This window comes from Ursus maritimus, unplaced genomic scaffold (genome assembly GCF_017311325.1).
Source record: "Ursus maritimus isolate PB19 unplaced genomic scaffold, ASM1731132v1 scaffold_6, whole genome shotgun sequence".
In the NCBI taxonomy this organism is placed as follows: Eukaryota; Metazoa; Chordata; class Mammalia; order Carnivora; family Ursidae; genus Ursus; species Ursus maritimus.
Window position 1 is genome coordinate 19,626,162 of NW_024426774.1, and position 21,292 is coordinate 19,647,453.

At 38.5% G+C, this 21,292-nt stretch overlaps 1 protein-coding gene across 15 annotated transcripts in view; it reads right to left on the bottom strand.

The window, feature by feature from the left end:
- Positions 1–21,292, bottom strand: part of DTNB (dystrobrevin beta) — a 231,551-nt gene that overhangs the window by 172,347 nt on the left and 37,912 nt on the right. For all 15 annotated transcript variants that reach the window (XR_005832775.1, XR_005832774.1, XR_005832776.1 and 12 more), the window contains exons 3-5: positions 20,366–20,446; positions 16,606–16,819; positions 2,960–3,045 (exon numbers count right to left, since the gene is read on the bottom strand). Coding sequence is in view for 12 of the 15 variants with exons in the window: in XM_040622973.1 (XP_040478907.1) it covers positions 2,960–3,045; positions 16,606–16,819; positions 20,366–20,446 (381 nt within the window). In the remaining 3 variants the exon portion in view is untranslated. The remainder of the gene's footprint in view (positions 1–2,959; positions 3,046–16,605; positions 16,820–20,365; positions 20,447–21,292) is intronic.

The following is a 21,292-nucleotide window of genomic DNA, read 5'->3' on the forward strand; positions in this document are numbered from 1 at the left end:
AAATGCAGAAAGATCAAAATAAAAGGAAGAAAAGTAGAAACAGTAAGTTGTATTGCATAAACATGAAAACCTCATTTAAAAGGAACCTTAACAGAGGTAACAGCAGAAAGTGCAGTCAGAGGCAGGAAGACGGAGAAACTGAGAACAAAGTCAATGAAACAAGCCGAGAGAAGAAAGTGAACAAATGTCGTGGGATGTTACAGTACAGTGTTCTAGCTCACTTCTGTCTACGCTATTATTCAGCCATCTCAACTAAGCAGGACACAGCTGGGACCCGGCAAGCCAGGGAGAAAAGGATTCCTCCAGCAGCCAAACTGCCAGTCCCACTACAAACACCCCAGTCGTCACTTACGCTCACACCTTAAATAGAATGCTCAGAAGTTTGCTTATGTTTTCTCCATATTAAATGTAAATCAGAAGCAAAGAGAGATTTCTAGAGACTGATCCGCTGATAATCCCATCACATTTACCAGTGATAAAGGGGACACACACACCATCACCATCGCTGCCATCACCAACAAAAAGCTCAAGGACCAAGAAAGCAATCGTCTGAAAACATCAGAAGGGACAAACAACCCAGAGCCTCACAATTAGCCCCAAATGCACCAGAGGATGATGTCTCTGAGCTATGAAAAATATGTAAATTATAACCAGTGAGATCTGTATAAAACAAGAAGGAGAGACCACATGTAAACCGGTTTCCACTCTGGATGATTAAAATTAAGAAGCGGAGATAGGCTTCAATACCTGAAAGTTTTACTTATGTTAAACATCTCATTCTCGAGCCAAGATAATTAGTACAACAAAAATAATGAAACAGAGCTACAGATGGTAGAGAAACTATAATTTTGAAGATGAGGACGATAAGGAAACCATATTTTAAATCTATCTGTATGACATAAACATGGTAATCAGCGAGCTAGCATGGCTGGTATCTCATCGATCCATATCTGATGTGCAATGAGCTGGCATTCTGACCACACTGACATGTCACGTTGGCCTGGGCATGTGTCCTTTGTGTCATTTGAATACTGGTCACTTGTGTTCCTCCAAGAAGTTCAAAAGCCACGTTAAAACAAAACACCTGCCATGACCTGGATCCCTTCCACATTCCACACAATACTAAAATTGGCACTTTTTCACTAACAGTTACAACAGAGAATTGCAGTAATTTTAGTACTCAATCAACAATTGATATTTGGCAAAATTTCAGCACTTACTATGTGCCAGGTCCCAGCTCGATGTAAATGTAGCAGATTTAATCGTAGAAACTTATAGACTCCAGAGTTACCTACAATGTGGTTATATCATCAGTTTTCCATTTTTCAGCCACTTTCTCCTGGACTAAGAAAGATGGCAATGTATATTCTTTACCTGGTGTCATCATCATTAAAAACAGATAAAATTCCAACTTTCTTCTTCTTTGTGCTTGAATGAAATATAATTTCATTCACATTACATTATCTTCCTCAGAAAAACACCATGCTACAATTAAGAAAATACTAAGAAATTTCAGCCTAAAAGAGTAATATTTTGAGATACCATGTGAAAAATACTCAGAAGAGTATTTAATAAAACTGTAACTTTTATTACTAAAAATTTGTTTTACATTGAAGCTGATTTTGAAATGAAGATAAACCAGATAACAGCTGACCAAACATATTACTAAGACCTTCCTTTAGAATACTTATGTCTATATCCGGTGAGCCATCCAGCTTTCCAACTTTCAATGTCATGGTCACATGTAAGAAAAAGCACAGAAAATAAATGCACCTATCAGGCCATCTTGCCCAAAAACCTGTCCTTAGATCTGACTAAGCCTCTATATCTTTCAATTAAAACAAAAAATGTAGGACACAGAAGAACATCATGGGGATGCAATCCTCAAAATCCAGTCCATGAGAAATGCTACAGGACAGATGACCTAGTTTCTTCAACAAAGCAATTCATAGGGTATCTCAACACTTCATGAAAACCCACAGCTTCAATCTCACCTCCCTGAAACCTGCCAGAGGTTCTTCCCCACAGCATGGCACTTTGATCACTGCACTGTTTCCCGAGTGTGCCTCCCATCACAGGATTAGGTATACGGAGTACAACAAAGTAGCTTAGAACAGGGCTCTGAAGCTAGACAGCCTGAGTTGAAATCCCAGCTTCGCCCCCTCAGTTAACTCATCTATAAAATAGAGAATATACCACCTGCTGCTCAAAGAAATTTTAAGCATTCAGTGAGAAAATATATGTAAAGCACTTAGCACAATGCTTGGCATAACTCAGGCAGTTAGTAACTATCGAATGAATGAATGAAAACCATATGCAAAAAAATTAAATAACTGTGAATTTCACCTCCTTTGATTTCATTTAATCTTATGATATCTGAGGAACAGTAAAATGACAAAATGGCCAACAGGAAGAAAAAATTTAGGAAAAATGAACAACAACAAAAAAAAAACAGGCTCTAAATTTCTAAATAAATGAGCTTAACTCTAAGCTACTAAGGAAAAGTTTAATCACACAAATATCACCTGATGAAGAATAAACGTATTTTAAAGAGGGCTAATCTTGACCAAACCTGGTAAAAATAATCACATTTATTTTCTAACTAAAAGCAGTCAACATAATCATCTGCAAGCAGTATTTTTGATAATATGGAAAACATTTTTAAAAGGCTTTTTTAAGGTCAACATGACTGTTCTGAATCTCTTCAGTTTCATTGCTTTATTAAAAACAACAACAACAACAAAAAACCTACTAAACAAATTAATTCAACCAATTTTTCCATCTCAACAGTAGGTGGCATAACTTACATACTCTGAGCCAGTTGCTACAAAGTGAATGATGTAGTAAAAACAAAAAAGTTCAGCACAGCATCATCCAAAATTCTGACAACATTAATTTAAAACCGTTCAAAGGTCCTGATTTGAAAATACAATCTTTCAAATAATATGAAAGTACTTACATCTCAATTTGTCCAGCATTTTTCCACCACACATGGTTGCTAACATAGCTTTAACTGAAAATACGGTCAACTTGCCTCGGCCCTCACTGCAAAATAAATTACATTAGAAACAATTGCTATCTGGAAGCACAAAAGCAATCAACGGTATCACTAAATATCAATTAGTAAGCTGGCCCTCACCTTTATACACTACAACATTACCTTGGATTTTCAGAAACGTTGGTTTTTTTTCCTTTGTAGAATTAAGGCCTCATGCATGTTAGGTAATAGCGTTAAAACGACATGAATTATTTGCATTATGTAAAGAAATTTCTACTGGCTCTGTACACAGAGGCCAAATGGATCAGCCAGAAGAAAATTTCCTATCAATTTAGCCCATGAGAGTGCAGCTGAGTTGCTTTTAGTATTCAAAACTGAGGCACCTCCTGATCTGAATAATTCAGAAAGGTGTCCTTCCACCATGGTAACAACAGTTTATTGTTATGTACTAAACCCACAGGGTGCACACTGCTATAAAGATTTTATACCATATTCATCTTCGTTTTTACTGTGACAGTCTTATGTTACCATATGTTTATCCTAAGAAGCCTGATGTATCTGTCCCAAATCTTCCCATAGCACCACTGTGAGAAAAGGGAAAGGATAGTAATATCGTTTCTTTTTCAGTGACTGGAAAGATGAAATGTAGAACATATGTGAATTATCCAAAACAATGCTGCATATCACCCGCAGAACCAAGGCAACATCAGCAAGCCCCTCCGACCCAACACGCCCACTACTCCATCCATTCAGCCGTGTCCTGGTTTCACAGCAGATGAAAACTTCACTAGCCCGTTTTTAAAGTCATCATATGCAAATGAACAATGGGCTTTTGTGTTCATATTATAAAGCTTGTGCGTACAAAGTGTCACAGTAAGAGTAAAATAGCTTCACAATAATGAGAACTATATCATCTTGGTTTTGAAAAGCAAATGTCATCCTATTTATCTTTACTGATGGTCCTAATAGAGTGTCTTCCATTTTCCAAAACTTTTATACAGTCAGATCACACCTGGAAAAGGCAAATGGTCTATAAGCCTGAAGGTTCATAATGAAAAAATCTCTAGGAAATACTAATGTTTGTTACAGTCTGATTTTCAACTATTACACTTCATTCAGTTTACTCATAAGATAAAACAGGAAGCCCTGCGATTAGCTGAAATTAGGTTGGGGTTTTTATTTTATCTTTTAAAGATTTTATTTTTAAGTGATCTCTACACCCCACGTGGGGCTCAAACTTACAACCCAGAGATTAAGAGTTGTATGCTCTACTGACTGAGCCAGCCAGGTGCCCCAGGATGGGGTTCTTAAACATGCAGTTCTTTAGAAATGCGGACCCTGCTCCACATCTTCTATGGCACCTGCCAATATAAGGAATATGGCCAAGTCAAATACCCACTGCACTGTACAAGCAACATGAGTAGCTATAAAGAACATCAGCTACTGAAAGGAATGGACTTCTAAGACTGATACAGAACTTCTACAGCGGACATTTCTCTGGTCACCAACCATCTAAATGCCAAGTCTGTATTTAAGCATGCCCTATCTTATGAGAGCAATATGTGTCCTACCACCAAAGTATGAAGAAGGAAAAAAAGAAAACCTCACCTGTTTGCTTTCCCATTTTTCTTCAACACTAAGACATGGGCACATGCTACAGGCTCCACCAATAAGATGCACCCACTCGACACCAAACAGAAAACGATTAGCCTTTAGAAGCAGGAACTCCAAAGAGCCCGCCAGCGAGGGTGGCCACACCAGGAGGGGTCAAATCCAGCTTCCTGGGGCAGCAGAGACAGATTCCTCCGGCGGGTCCACAGCTCAGCGGCAGTGGGATTCGGAGCACAGGCAACAGTGTCTGTGCCCCAGAGAGGTAGCAGAGGTGTCTTCATGAGACCCATTTTGTGACACAATCTTGAGATTTTTTTCTTGGCAGTGTGGTCAGTAAGCCCACTTTCCCGACCTTCTCAGAGACTCTGTGGGTCATGCATATCCTTCTAACAGATTCGCCAGAGGTGGTTTCTACTGCTCACGGCTAAGCACCCTGATGCATGCAGTTTCTATCCTGAAGTCGAGAGGCCCAGAAAGATGAAGCCGCAAGAGAGAACATTCCTTTAGTCCAGAGTGAGAGGAGGCATGCGTGATGACTAGCAGAGCAAGAACAAAGAGGAAATGCTCACGAACAGAGGAAGCCCTGATGCACAGCGAACGACATTTTTTAAGGAAAACTTGCTCTAATGCTTTTTTGCAGACACCGATCTCATGAGGTGAGAATATCCAGAAGAAAGTAAAAATTCATCTTAGAAGAGGTTTCCATAAAAATCAGGATATCGATTACCCCTGAGAGAGGTGACGGGGTGACACAGAAAGGACCACGCCAGGGGCTCCTGCGTGCTGACGGTACTGTCCCTCAGCCGCCAGAAGTACCTATATGGGGCATCTGCTTCCCAGTGTTATATCACACTAGACTTCATTTTAGGTGTCTTTCTGCAGGCATGTTCTAATTCTCAATAAAAACTGTTTAAAAAATGAATCGTGGGAAAGTGAAGGTTACCATTACTGGACACGGCTAATGGTTTAAGGTGGAAAATGAAGGGAAACCCACAGGTTAAAAGATATTTAAGATTATATATAAACTGCATGCATAAAATTTTTCGCAAAAAAATGCATAAAAAGAATAAAAATATTAAAAACACCAAGACCTAGGCCCTATCCTTAAATGCCCATTAATAGAAGACTGCTATTTAGGCTATCGTAAAAAGAATGAAAAATAATACGTTAAAGATAAAGAATTATATACAAAATAGATTACTAAGTTAAAAAAAAAAAAAGGCAAAGCATGGAACAAAATAAGTGCTGTAATGCTATCTAGCATTCTGTGAAAGGATGTTGAAAAAAATAACACTGGTTGTGTCCAGGACGGAAAGAAGGCAGCCAAAGGAAAGCATGGCAGTTCGGTCACTTTTTACTTTATAAGAACTAAACATGCTCATGCTAGAAAAGACGGTTCTCAAGTCAATTATCTTAAGACACTAGAAAAAGAACAGCAAATTAAACCCAAAACAAGCAAAAGGAAAAAAGTAAAATGCTTAAGAGCAGAAATCAGTGAACTTAAAAACAGAAAAACAACAGAGAAAAATTAATGAACCCAAAAGCTGGTTCTTTGTATAAATCAATAATATTGATAAATCTCTAGCCAGACTGACTAAGAAAAAGAGAGAGAAGACACAAATTACCAGTACCAGGAATGAAAGAAGGGTTATCAACCACTCATTCTACAAACATGACAGAAATGAGGAAATATTATGAAGTCCATAAATTCAACAACTTAAATGAACTGGGCAGACACAAACCACTCCTTGAAAAACGCCAACCATTACAGCTCGTGCAAGAACAAACAGGTAACCCCAATAGGCCCATATCTATCAAAGAAACTAAATCTAAGTTTTTAAGCCTTCCAAAACAGAAAGCTCCTCACGCAGAAAGCTATGCTGGTAAATTCTAAACATTTAAAGAAGAAATAATTGCATTTCTACACAAACTCTTTGAGGGAATAAAAAAAGGAGAAACACTTCCCAGTTCTTTCATGAGACCCGCATTACTTTGATACCAAACACACAATAATCCATTACAACAAAAGAAAACAAGCTGGTATCCCTCATGAATGTGGACACAAAAATCCAGATGCCTAAATCCCACCCTGTGCTTGGTATTTTTAAAAAGTTTCTCGTGCTTTTTGATATGCACCCAGAGCTGAGAGCTACCAACACAGAACTTTGAAGGCAGTACTAAGAATTTAGCTTTTATTTTGCAGGTCATGATAAATTAAAGGACATAATAAAAGATGAAAGAGAATGAATCATATTGCGATTGTATAACCCTTTCTGGCTCCAAGTCTCATGTTCCTGCTGCAGAGAAGAAAGAGATGCCATTTCTGCAAACAGGAGAGTGTGGCGGAGCCCAGCACACTGGCATGAGAGTCAGGTCAAACTCAACTCTGCTACTGAAGGTTAAACCCACAGTACCCATCGATAAATGCCACGTGGCAAGGTATAGTGGGTACTATGACACCTTTACTTCTGAAAACTATTATAATAGCACTGAAGCAACACTTTTTTCCCTAATATTCAAAATGCTTTGAAAACATTAATATTTACAAAACTTCCCATCCCTTATTCAAATAGTCTTTAACTCAGCTCAAATGCAAATATTCGTTCTAGATTCAGAAAGTCTTATATTCAAATACAGGATAACAATATCCTTCTCGGTTGACCTGGATCAGCACTTCTATCCTTTTCCACTCATTAGGATTATTAATAGTCTCTATGGCTGGTCTCAGGTCAAGCAGTCCGCAGATGTATTAATGGAAGAGTGCACCGCCCCTCAACTCATTCTTATCAGTAATGTGTGGTTCCTCGTCATCTCTACTTTCCAACCATTCTTCCGTTCACAACAGCCACACGGCAATCTCCACACATAATCTCCCACCCACTGCACCATGAATCTTCTCTCCTCTCTACCTGCAAGCTCTTTTGGGGTGTGCAAACATATGTATGCTTAGCAATGGATATTTTACGGAGGCTGAGGGGCTATGCATGTACATGTCAATGGGTAACTCAATACGATAAAGAGTATATACAGGCAAGGTTGAGGGTGTTTTACGTAAGGAGAAAGGAGAGGCATCTGAGATTAAGGATCATGGGGACCTATAGACAGAGATATGTGGGAATGATGTTTACTGAGACCTTGTGTTCAAGAATCTCTTTATAAGTTCATAACTGCCTCCTCAAAATGAGGCAGTGGGATCAAGTCTGAATGATAAACTAACCTTCCCCACTTACAAATGCTTACCAACATTTACAACTTTAGGTTCACAGTTTCAACCATCAAAAGGTTTATTCACCTTTCAGAAGAAAATATTGATATAAACAAATTAATAAATGGCATATATATGTAATATATATATATATATATAAAGAAACTTAAAGTACTTACTAAAGATACTTATATAAAATCTAATCATCTAATAAAATTAGTGAAGGGGCATTCTCAGAATTCTTCCTGAAATCATGTTATTTATATTTTTCTCTTCAAATAGAATCTTAGCTCCTTCCTCTCAACTGTTTGCTTTGTAGGCCACACGTCAGCATTTTTTCCTTTGCTCTGAATGCTTTTCTTGGCCCTGAGGCTCCTCCATGGACTTTAAACCTAACTAAAACTTCCTATAGCTGCCCCCAAACAAAGCAAAGGGAAAGTGTGGCTTTTACTGTGTTTCCTAGTGTTGCATTAGCACTCCTGCATTCTCGCTCTGCAATTAGAGGCGGCAGAGAAGGACTGCAACCACTTAGCAGCCTAATACCCTGTGATTATGTCCTTTATCTAATTGATTCTTTCTTCTTGGAAAAGCTCATTCTCGATCCTTTCCACCAGACATCTGAATTTAATCTGTATACACTAGTCAAGTTACATTTAAAACTGAAGAGTTAGCTGCCCCTGGCCATGGCATATATAACCTCACCAACATGTTTTCAGTCCTTTCACTGTGAAGTCCGAGTTCATCCCAGAATCAGTTCTCTTCAGACAGGATTCAGAAAAGATATTTAACCTGGTTTTATCACCAAAAAAAATGTGGCTCAACTTAAAATCTGGCCTATGACAACTGCAGAGTTGATTAGTAGGTCAATATTTAATAAGTAACACAACAGTGAATATTAACCCCTACATAAAGATACTAAAATGAAAGGACAAACAGGTAGTATTGGCTGAGAATGATGGGAGAGAAGAAACTTGCTATTTTAACCCCACCCAAACAGTCTCTCCAGGGAGCACCCTCCCTCAAAAAGAAACATCATGCTTCTCTTTCTCAGACTTCCCTGCATGATTCACTTCTATAGACCTATCATTTTACAGTCTGACAATAAACTATGCACATGACTTCTAAAAAGAGTTCTTATTATCCAATACTGAGAAAACACCATGATGAGCTCCGTGCCAAGCTAAGCAGACAGTGAGTCACCCTGAATAAACACTGCTCTGTTTTAACATGCAGGTACCTTCAGAAGCCCTTACAGTCCTCACCTGTGCCCTTTGCATGGCGGTTTGCTAATTTCAGTTTAGCAAAGTCTCAAATCCTACCTATTTTTTAAAAATATTTAAATTAACCTGAGCCCGATGGTGTTTACAGCTTTGCACCATCTAATAAGAGTGTGTTATTCAAATTAATACTTTTGAAAACAAGACTACGGGAAGCATTTTTTACTTAAGAAAACAAGCTGTTTCTACATCTTTAACAAACAATTGTGGATGCTGGCAACTGTAAATTAGTACTTCTCGCATATAAATAGACTTCTACTTTAGAAACACTATGACCAGCCCGATTACCACATGTAGCTAAAAGGAGTAAGAGCACTTCTCTTTGATTTTCAGAAACTCATATTTTCCCAATTAATCTTAATTTACAAAGCTTCACAGTGAATGGATTATGCAATGATCAACTGCAAATCAAGAATTCATTTGGCGAGTGTCAAACAGCTTAATCAAGTAAAATCAACGTAGAATATTATTCAATTTTATCACCATCAGAATGCCTGCTAATTTTCATTTCAACTTTACAAATATTTATTAAGAATTTAGCACTGTGTTTACTGAGGAATCAAAGAAACATACGGTAGACTGCTCTCAAGGGCTTTCAATCTTATCTGTACACTTATGAAGCAGCTCAGAGTATTATATAATTTAAGGTCAAAATAACGATACAGACGAATGCTATATGTCATCAAAGGAATGAAAATGGGGTTGGTGATTATAAGGCTACACAGTAGGTAAAAACTTGAGTGGGGTGGGGGTTGGGGGGTGTGTGTGTGTGTGTGTGTGTGCGCGCTTAGAGGGAGAAAATAAGTATGTCATGTTGGAAAAATTGAAAAGTGCCTCAAGTAGCTTATTAGAGCTTGGTATGACCAGGGAATTAAGGACTGATGCCATTAGAACTAAGGAGTAAGAATCTCATTCAAAAACCACAGGGAGTTTTGAAAGGTTCTTGAGGTGGGAAGTTACATGATGAAAACGGTGTCTTAATCAGATTAATCTGGAGGAACTGAATGGACCAGAGAAGTCTCTGTTACTACCTCTCTCCTCACTTGCAGAGAGAAACAAAGGCAAGGAAAAAGTAACACTCAGAAAAGGTGTGCCCTTTCTTGCTTTTATTAAAAAAAAAAAAAAGTATAAAAAGGAAACAGTAAGGTCAAAAGAATAAGCAAAAAAAAATTTTTTTTTCTGAAATAGTAACTAATGGTGAAACCCTTTGCAGGTCTGCAATCCTGAAATCAAGAAGATTCTTCGAAAATTAGCATGAACGCATGACTTCCCTTGAAAGAAAAGAAAAGCTACAAAATAAAGAGTAAGTGATGGGAAGAATAATAACTGAACTTCAAGTTCACTCATTTTTGCTCCCTGAATAATCCTGCCACCAAGTCCCGAGACTGTGGCTCAGTGAACCGGTTGTGGTGACATCACATCTCGACACCCACATGACGCCCACATGACGCCCGCATGGCTGCGCAGGGGATGCAGCGTAGGCAGGTGGGCTGCCCTCCTCCTCTTCCACCAGGGCGGCTGTTTCTCTTCATCTCACACTAGTTTTCCCCGAGGACTTCACCTTTTTAAAACATCCAAAACCCCTACCTCATTCCCCACCAACTCCTGGAAACTTCCTAGAAGAGCTATGCTTCCAACCTTGTAAGAGCGGCATGTGCTGCAACTGTGAGCATCCCCCTCTTCCCACTCAGCCCTGCTTCTCTCCTACTTGTATCTGGCTGTATTTTCTCCTGCCATTCTGAATCCATCTGGGAACGAGCAGAGATATTAGTAAACACTGTACATAAATACATAAAGTATTTATGCCTCCCAGGATATTACAGCTTTGCTTAAAAATCACTAATGAGGAAGACTGTAACCTAATATTATCTCTCTTTAGCAACGTCCATTCCATAATACGCTAGCTGGACATATTCAGAATTTAAGGAAAACGAATAATTATTTAAAATGAAATTGTTTGTTTTTGCTTTTTTTATATTGTTTTGTTTTTAGCATTCAGTATTAAGAGAAACCTATGGAACTTTTAAATATATCTAAATTAAGTTGCTAAAGCAAGATTTAAAAATAGTTCCTAGCCATATTTCCAAACTACGCAGCAACTTTTTCCATGTTTATCCATCATAAATTATACACATAAAATTTTTTACACTAAAGAAATCTTTATAGACTGTTCAAAATAGCAACAGTGTTTTATACTAAGTGTTATTTTAGATGATAAACAATAACCTTGGCCTTCTGTTGATATGTTCAACACTGATGTATTTTGAAGATTTTATCCAAACCTAGTTTCTTTAGATATATGATTTTTTATAGGTTTGTTCCATTTAAGGTGTAATTTCATTACATTCCAAGCAGTCATATTTCTTAGAGCAAAAACCTGGCCAAAAATGGTATTATATCACAACAGAATGTGTGCACTGGAATATTTGCACATGAAATAATGATACTTGAGCTTTGCTTCAAAAGAAGCCAAGGAAAAGGGGAGGGGACAGGGGAAGAGCCTGGGGACACAGATGAAATAGGATCGATGATGTACTGTAATTACTGAAGCTGAGTGATAGATACCTTGAGCTTTATTACAATATCCTTTCTATGTTTGTAATTATTTGAAATTTTTCATTAGAAAACATTTGAAGAGGGGCACCTGGGTGGCTCAGTCAGTGAACTGTCTGACTCTTGATTTCATCTCAGGTCATAATCTCACGGTCATGAGATCGAGCCCCACGTCAGGCTCTGCGCTGAGTGTGGAGCCTGCTTACAATTCTCTCTGTCTCCCTCTGCCCCACCCTGCCTCCCCCCAAAAATAAAAATTAAAAATTAAAATAACTAAGAAAAGAGACATTTTAAGAAAAAGATACCCGAAGAAAAGTAAAAAGTCAAGCTACAAATAGAAGATATGGGGCGCCTGGGTAGCGCAGTCGTTAAAGCGTCTGCCTTCGGCTCAGGGCATGATCCTGGCGTTCCAGGATCGAGTCCCACGTCAGGCTCCTCGGCTGGGAGCCTGCTTCTTCCTCTCCTGCTCCCCCTGCTTGTGTTCCCTCTCTCGCTGGCTGTCTCTCTGTCACATAAATAAATAAAATCTTTAAAAAAAAAAAAAAAACAAATAGAAGATATGTGCAACACAGATAAGCAAGAAAGGACTGCTACCTGGAGTCTCTGAAGAGCCCCTATAATCAGCACAAAAAGAAGAAACAACACACTGGAGTGGGCAAAAGCCATGAACAGGCACTTCGCAGAAGTAATATATTTGGCCAAGAAACACACAAAGACATGCTTGAGAATCAAGAAAATGCAAATCAAACAACAGTGAGATGTCATTTAGCAAAAACTGAAAAGTCTGAAAACTGTAAGGCTTACAGAAACAATGTGGATGAGAGGATCTCTCATGCATGGTACAATTTGTTCAAATAATTTGATACTATCCTCTAAAGCTGAATTTCATGTACCTCCCCCACCACGTCAGCAACTCCATTCCTCAGGTTAGGACCAAGAGAGCAGTTTAGAACACTTGTATGCATGTACCAGGACACACATTGAAGAACATTCCAGGCAGTATTGTTTCTCAGAACCAGAACCCGGAGAAACAAAACGTACAGTAACACAACAGAACGTTATGCAACAGTGAAAATAACTGAGCTGTCGCTACATGCAACGTGAACAAATCTTGAAAAGCTATGATGCATGAAGAAAGTAAATCAGATAACAGTACAGACAGCATGACTTTCTTTTTACAATTAGTACAAATAATTAAACAAGACTGCTTATACCTCTCTATGTGGAAAAAACTGTTCTTTAAGAAGCAAGAACGTGATAACACAAAATCAGAATCAGGTTCACCTTATTTATGTGCAGGTCAGTGGGCTGGGATGAGAGAGATAAACGTAAGTTACTGCTAATGTTCAAGTTCCCAGGTTAGACAGCGGGGTTCACGATGTTTATTATTTCTAAGGATGGATGGGGGAAGAAAGCACAAGCAAAAAGATTGGTTAGCGGCCATGGCAGCAGTGGATGGCGGCGGGCTGAGCGGTAGCAGTGGGGCTGGAGAGATCCACACAGATTCGAGATTCAAGACGTAGAAATGACAGACCTTGGTAACTGCCATGGATGTGAGGCTGAGGGTGTAGGAAGGGTGTACGTGATTCTTAGAGGTTTCAGATTTAAGGAGCTGGGTGGAGAGCAGGGGCCATTTAACAGGAAAGGGAGCCACACGTTTATGACGCACTGCAAAGAGTTTCGTGGTGGACATGTGGCCGTCTCCCTCGTAGCCAGTCCAACCACCCCCCACACGGTGAGGCAACAAGCAGTGAGGGTGAGAATTTAATCACCCTCTGCTCCAGAGACCCAAACCCTGATCTGTTTGAGCTAAAAAGCGTAACACCGACACGCGCGCGTGGCCCAAATGCACATTTCTGGAGGGAGGCTCAGATACCTTAGTATGGAGTTGAAAGAAACTGGTTCTCTCTGCTACCGAGACTTGAAAGAGGAAGCATGTAGAAGCTGACAGCAGGCATTTTTTGAAGTAGCAAAAGGATGAAGCTGATACAAGAGGAGGGCAAAACCACAACCACTACGAAGAGAAGAACTGAAGCCAGAACTCTGATGCAAGCAAGATCGAGAGCTGGCCTGCCTCTGGGCTCCTCAGTGATGTGAGCCTATCTTCCTGTTACTGCAAAAGCCCATGTGAGTACGTTCTCTACTGCTTGCAACTAAAGACACTGGCCTAATACAGTCTTCGGAGATGGAAAGGGAGTTTGTAAATCACAACCCCTAGAGAATGAAATTGGCTCAACTGAAGAAGAGTAAGGAAGATTTCCTGTCCCTCATGCTGGGAGTTTCGACACCCTTGTTCTTAAAAAAGGAAGAAATGGTTGATCACAGCATTGCCTGTTGCACCTTCAGACCAGACCACGTGACTACCGATACTGTCACACTAAGGGCCCAACGAGGAAAAAAATGAGGCTATCTAAATGTTTTGACTGTTCCTCACAAGCCTTTACTAATGTCCTACACAGAGATGCTTACAGTATTGTTCTCTGTGTTTTTAGTTGTCAAATGTAAAATATTTTACTCCTAATAAAAGACACACCTGAGGGAGAACATCTAGATCCTATTTGTTTCTCACTGTAGCTTTATAGTCTTATAATCCCTTATAATACCCGGAAAACAACCTGGCTAAAAATTTGACTGTGAATTTAGAGGTTAGGGGATTTAAGAATAATTAAATAATTATTGCAGTCAAATTTTAACTCAAGAATTATGAAAACTAGGGGCGCCTGGGTGGCACAGCGGTTAAGCGTCTGCCTTCGGCTCAGGGCGTGATCCCGGCGTTATGGGATCAAGCCCCACATCAGGCTCCTCCGCTATGAGCCTGCTTCTTCCTCTCCCACTCCCCCTGCTTGTGTTCCCTCTCTCACTGGCTGTCTCTATCTCTGTCAAATAAATAAATAAAATCTTTAAAAAAAAAAAAAAAAGAATTATGAAAACTCAAAATCCTGAAAAGACTAATTAAAACCAATAACTAGATACTCTCCACATCAAAGGGACTCGAGCCTAAGTAATAAAGAGGCCAATCAATAGAGAGACTAAAACTGAAACAGTTCACAACAAAATGTTATGATTTTCAAAAATAAAATTCCAATAACCAGATCCTTTGATTTTTACCAGTACATGAAAGCCACTTTCAAACTACTGATGAGTGTTATCATATGTATCATATATATGAGTTCAAGGTTAGCAATGATGTGAGGATTGCTTCTGATGCCCATGGCCAAAGTTTTCAATAGGATATGACGTGAGAATTACCAAATTCACCACTGACATACTACTGTCCTTCCTCTTCTTAACCCACTCATCTTTTTTCGTTTTTCCTAGTTCTCTATACTGTGCTGTTCTACTCATCTGTCTTCATACGGTTTACTGTTTGCTTATTCTTTTCCTTTGTCTCTGTCTGGATGTGTCCAGCTATCTGTGACTATGCCCCAGGACTCCTCTGCACCTTCTGCCCCTAAGTTTGGTCTTCCCACTGTCTCTTGCTATCTCTTTGCTCTTCCTTCTCCTTCCTTCCTTAGCCATAGTATTTAACTTACTTGACATGATTATGGAATCAAAGTTTGTAATCTGTTTTATCATTTTTAAATAGTAAGATGACTTTTATTTCTGATTTTGTAAAAAAAAAAAATTGTTTATTGAATTAATCTGTGTTGTACAACCCTGAATTGATTTACTCAGTGATTTAGTGTCATGATAAGATGCTGTTTATTCACTACAGAATAACCATTTTTACTAAGGTCTTTGGATCAAAAGAGTAACTCCTTGAACAGTATAAAATTAACCTTAGGGATTCACAAATCTAAATTACTAAAAAAATGGCATTCAAATTCTGGGGCTTACGTCTCATGTGTACTCTTGTTTTAAAATTTCAAATTTCCTGGGACACCTGCATGGCTCGGTCGGTTAAGCATCTGCTTTCAGCTCAGGTTATGATCCCAAGGTACTGGGATCGAGCCCCACATCAGGCTCTCTGCTCAGCAGGGAGTCTGCTTCTCCCTCTCCCTCTGCCTCTCTCCCCAAGCTGGTGTGCTCTATCTCTCTCTCTCAAATAAATAAAATCTTTTTAAAAACAAATAAATAAAAATTCAAATTTCCTAAAATAATTTTTTATTAAAAGATAAAATGTCTAATTTGATAACATCTTATAAATACGTGAGTTTAGTAAATGCCTACGGTGTGACTTGGCTTTGACACCTGCAGACTTTTACTATAATTCACAGAGTCTTCAATATTATAAAGTGTAATGAATAACATTTTACAAATGTATGAACTCAAAGTAGGTCTATGGAGAGAAAGAATGAAGCAGGAGGAATTAACCCATCAAAACCGGATGATCAACAATATAGCAGAAATCAAAAATCTAAACTCTTCGTTCCTGGAATATAAACACCAACTTTTGTGGTCCATCATTTATGATTTCTTTTTGTTTTCTGTAACACTGGCTTCATCCTCCATGAATACAAATATAGCAAATCATTTGTTTTAATTTGGAGTACATTTAAATAGTTTTCTTCTAGTGTTACAAGGTGCAAAGACAATGTTCTGCACTGAAAAAAATTAAAATAGTATCCTAAACATATATGAGAAGAAAATAAGACTAGAGTCTAGGGGCAGTTACTATTACAGAGTAAAGAAAGGTTAAGTCAAATAGAAAGCCTCACAATCAAATTCACAACTTAGCTATACGTCTCTGGATAGAGAACAGCTACACAAGGTACCTATACTTTGACCAAACAATATGTCTCAGTGTTGCGATTCTTCATAATTTTATAGCGCTTACTATGTGACATGCCCTAGGACAGCGAGTCACTCTGGCATTTAACCAGTCTTTAGAAGGAACTTACATGGAATTATTTCCCTTTTCACTATGAGTCTAAGTTGACAACCCTCAGCAAAGCAATCTGGAAGAAGGATGACTACAGGACAAACATTCCTAAAATGAAGTAAGCATGCAGGGTACTAGCCTGTCATATGCAGCAATCATAAAGTTGAGGAGGAGGCTGATGGACTGCTCCACGCTGATTTGGTGAGTAGAAGGCAGGCGCTTATTCAGCTGATAGTAGACAGAGGAGATGACAGTTTCGAGGCGGGACACACTGATCTCAGTGCTATGGTCCAGTGTATTAAGGCCATTGTCTCGGAAGGCTTCAATCATGTTCCAGATATCAACGAGATGGACTAAAACACAAAGAAAACAAACTGTCAACAATTTAAAAGCTTTAATTCATCAGAAGAACTTTTCATTCATTTACATCTAACAGAATGGTGAAGGGTGGCAGAATAGGATCCCAAAATACACCACTTTGGCAAAAGGATTATTTTGGAGCTATTTTGACACTTGAAAAACAGCAGGTGCCAAGAAGGTCAAGCTAAACTTCTCTTTTCTTCCTGAAAGCAGGATATAAACTCCCAAGTGAAAGATGCCCTCCCTATTCCAAGGGGAAAGAAACATTCTTATCCCCAGAGACAGTGAATTGAGGCCAAGAGAAATCTGTACAGATTTTATTAAAATACTCTTATCTTCCTTGAGACTCCCCATATATTTTAGTTACTTTTCCACAATTGCTACTCCTTCTTCCCTAGTATGTCAGCAGTTAGGCCTCATCCCTCCTTCAGGTCTTCATTTTGCTGTGGGGGCTTCCAGGTACATGTAAAAATCTGTGTGCTCTTCTGCTAATCTGTCTGATGTCGATTTAACTCTCAAGCCTAACCAGAGACCCGAAGAGGGTAGAGGTAAGGTTTTGCCTCCCCTACAACAGCCTCAAAAATATATATTGTCAAATTTAACAGAACATCAAAGAGACACATTCACAAGCTTAGTGGGAGCTATTAACACGTTTCCCTTAGTAAGTGATAGAGCAAAGGTACAAAGCTTAAGTGCAGATGTAGACAATTAAACTTTACACCTGGCGAAGGAGGCACAACGGGCCCTATATGAAATACCGCCCCCAGTGATTACAAACACCGGGTATGAAAATTGACCTTATCCTGCGTCATAAAGGTAATCTTGGCAAATGTCAAAGGATTCAAGTCCTATCAACCACGCTCTCTGATCAAAGGGAGATTAAGTTACAAATCGTCAAAAAGACCACTTCTTAAATAAACCTTACATCCAGAAATGAAGAAACACAGTACTAGGCAATGTCCTTAATCTGATTAAGGGTATTTACAGAAAACTGCAGCAAACATATTACTTAACAGTAAAATGTTGAAAGCCTTTCCTCTGACACTGTGAACAAGATAAGAAACGCCCACGATCAAATGTAAATTGGTATAGTAACTGTGGAAAGCAGTATGGAGCTTCCTCAAAAAATTAAAAATAAAACTACCATACGAACCAGTAATTCCACTATTGGGTCTTTGCCCAAAGAAAACGAAGACACTAACTTGAAGAGAGATATGCACCCCTCTGTCTACAGCATCATTTACTTACATTAGCTAATATATGACAGCACCCAAGTGTCCATCGATCGATGAATAAATAAAGAGGGTGTGGCAAACATACAGAATGGAATATTATTCGGCCACAAAAAATAATGAGATTTTACCATCTGCAACAACGTGGATAGATGTAGAGGATATTATGCTAAGTGAAATAAGTCAGAGAAAGACAAACACCATATAATTTCACTTAATGTGGAATATAAAAAACAAAAGAACAAATAAACAAAAAACCAGACACAGGCCCATAAATACAGAGAACAAACTGGTGGTTGCCAGAGGGAGGGAGGGAGGGAGGGAGGGAAATGGACCAAATGGGTGAAGGGGAATGAGAGATACAGGCTTCTAGTTAGGGAATGAATAAGTCATGGGAATAAAAAGAAATGCATAGGGAATACAGTCAAGGGTACTGTAACAGCGTTGTGTGGTGACAGATGGTAGCTACGCTGTGGTGAGCACGCATAACACAGAGTTGTAGAATCACTATGTTGCATACATGAAACAAATTTAACACTGTGTATCAACTATACTTCAATTAAAAAAAAAAAAAAGATGTGGGGCGCCTGGGTGGCTCAGTCAGTTAAGCATTCGATTCTTGATTTCAGCTCAGGTCATGATCTCAGAGTCGGAACTGAGTCCTGAGCTGGGCTCCCTGCTTAGCACAGCTGAGATTCTCTCTCTTCCTCTCTGCCCCAAGCCCCCCTCACTCTCGCTCTTTCTCTCTCAAATAAATGAATAAATCTTTAAAAAAAATAAAAAGACATTATAAAGCCAAAATAGTGGTTACTGGTAGGATAGACAGACCAGTGGAAGACAAGAGTCCAGAAGCAGGTCCTCTCATATATAGAAATGGCTATGAACATTCTCACATATTTTTCCTAATGAGTATGAGGAAAGATTTAATGGCAGGGAAGAAAAAAAGGATGGTTTTTTCAATAAACAGTGTAGAGACAATGGAACATACATGTGGACAAAACTGAAATTTTACTCCTACTTAAACTGTACACCCGCAAAAAAAAAAAAATTTCAGTCTGATTAAAGAATCATATGTGACAAAATAAAGCTTCTAGAACAATGCTTCTTTTACCGTACATTACTAATGCCAATAGCCTGGTTTCAGACTCTCAACACTCCACACATAGACTACGATTTCCCAAGAATAATTACAGGAAGAATTATTAAAATGGTAGTTGCTCTGACAGTGGTTTTTAAACTTTTTTACCACAACCCACAGAAACATGTTTAAATCAACACCAACACACACACACACACACACACACACACACTCTTCTAGATATATAAAAAACAAGTCTCACAAAATACTTTCAGACTTACCACATAATTTTGCTCTGATTTTCTTTTCTTTCTTTTTTTTTTGTCTATTACATGTTTTAAATTCTGGCTACAGCTGTTCAAAATGATTTCGTGAGCCATTAATGGGTCGCAACCCATAATTTGAAAAACAGTGCTTTAGGAAACCAGAGACTTCAGTCTAGGATGGCATGGTAAACTCTCTGGAGAGAATTTTATGCTAAGATTTTTGAATAACACTTAAAGTAGGGTAGAAGTGTTTAGATGTAAACTGACTTACCCAACATAGTAAATGCCAAAACCAGGACTAAAACTCAGGTTTTTTCAAATTCTAAAGCCCAATGTTCTTTCCACTATACAAAATAGTTCTTCATTAGTACAAACACACACACAGAAGAAAAGTACAAGGATTCTGTTGTAAGTTAGTTTATCTTCATGGAAATTAAGAGAAAAAAGATTTTATATGCCTGTGTGTATGTGTGTGTGTGTGTGTATATACACAGACACATATATATTTTATTTACTTATTTTATAAGTAGCAATTCTCACACTGATTACTTATAGAAAAGGCTGATTCATGTTATATTTATTTTAATCAAGAAAATTAACTTATTACACCTCTATCAAAATATTAATGTTTTTCTCTTCCAGAAGCTGATTATCGTATTAATTTTGTATAAAAGTTATCATTTAAAACAGGTGAGAAGGAGAAATCAATTCTCTCATTTAAAGTATGTTAATACTATGCCAGCCTCAAAACCAGTTACATTATTGAATTTTGGTAAACATTCTGAGGGACACACAGAGTAAATGACAAGTTCTTTCCATGACAAAGCTTACATTTTAATAAACACTTAAGACAGAAATAATTCAATTAACATTACAATATGACTAAAAGATACTAAAACCTTTTAGTTTATATTATCTGAGCACACCATCCAGCTATCACAAAAATTAGCTGAAATGACTTACGGTTGCATCGTTTTTGTACAAATCGTAATTTGCAAGCTGTTCTATAAGTTGATAGTCGTATGACATCAAAATTCTGAGCACCTGAAAAAAGTACAAACAACAGATGTTCAACTGGATAGAGCACTGAATTTCTCAATGGTGGGAAGGGACTACTCCACAGCGTGTGTGCGAGCCATACAGCACATGTCGACCAGGCCTTCTTCTGAGAAGACAAAAGGGGTCAGGAAGGGGTAGGCGCACTTTCTACACGACCACTCCATGCCAGTGGTTCTGCCTACGTTATCCTATCTGCCAACCTGACAAAAACCCCAAGGGAGAACCCTCATAACTGCAGTGAACCTTTCCTTCTCTTCCGCTTCTAAGGGAAATACTAGGAAGTCAATGGGGAGTGGCTGGGAAAGGGAAGTCCCACTCCCAACTAACCAAGCAGAAAGAGTACTGATCTGATTGATCAGACTGCAGGACTGTTATTGGGCCATGTTTGCTAGCGGAGAAGTAACTTCAGGAAAACGTCAGTGCACTGGCATAGAACTCACTCTCTTTGGACTCTTCCTCCAGTACAGTTAAGTCAGACTTAGGTGCTGCAAAATGAAATCAGGCAAATATCACATGATTCCAAAGTGAACTAGTTGAGGAAAATGGGAAACCGCACAAGCTCTGGCCCAGTTTGCCAGAAATCTCCACTCTGAAGTTTTACGTGCTAGTCAAGAATCAAGTATCATTGTGTTTTCCTCTGTCATTTTTCTCATACATTTTCTCATACATTTACCTTCTTCTGAAGCAGTCATCTTTCCTGGTTTCTATAAGGAAAATCCTCATACACTGCTCTAAGAATAGCCTTCACTTTTTAAAAATTTCCCTTATGTAAGTGTCATGTTGATTTCCTGATCAGAAAATATGGTAGTTTAGCACATAAAAAATAGAATA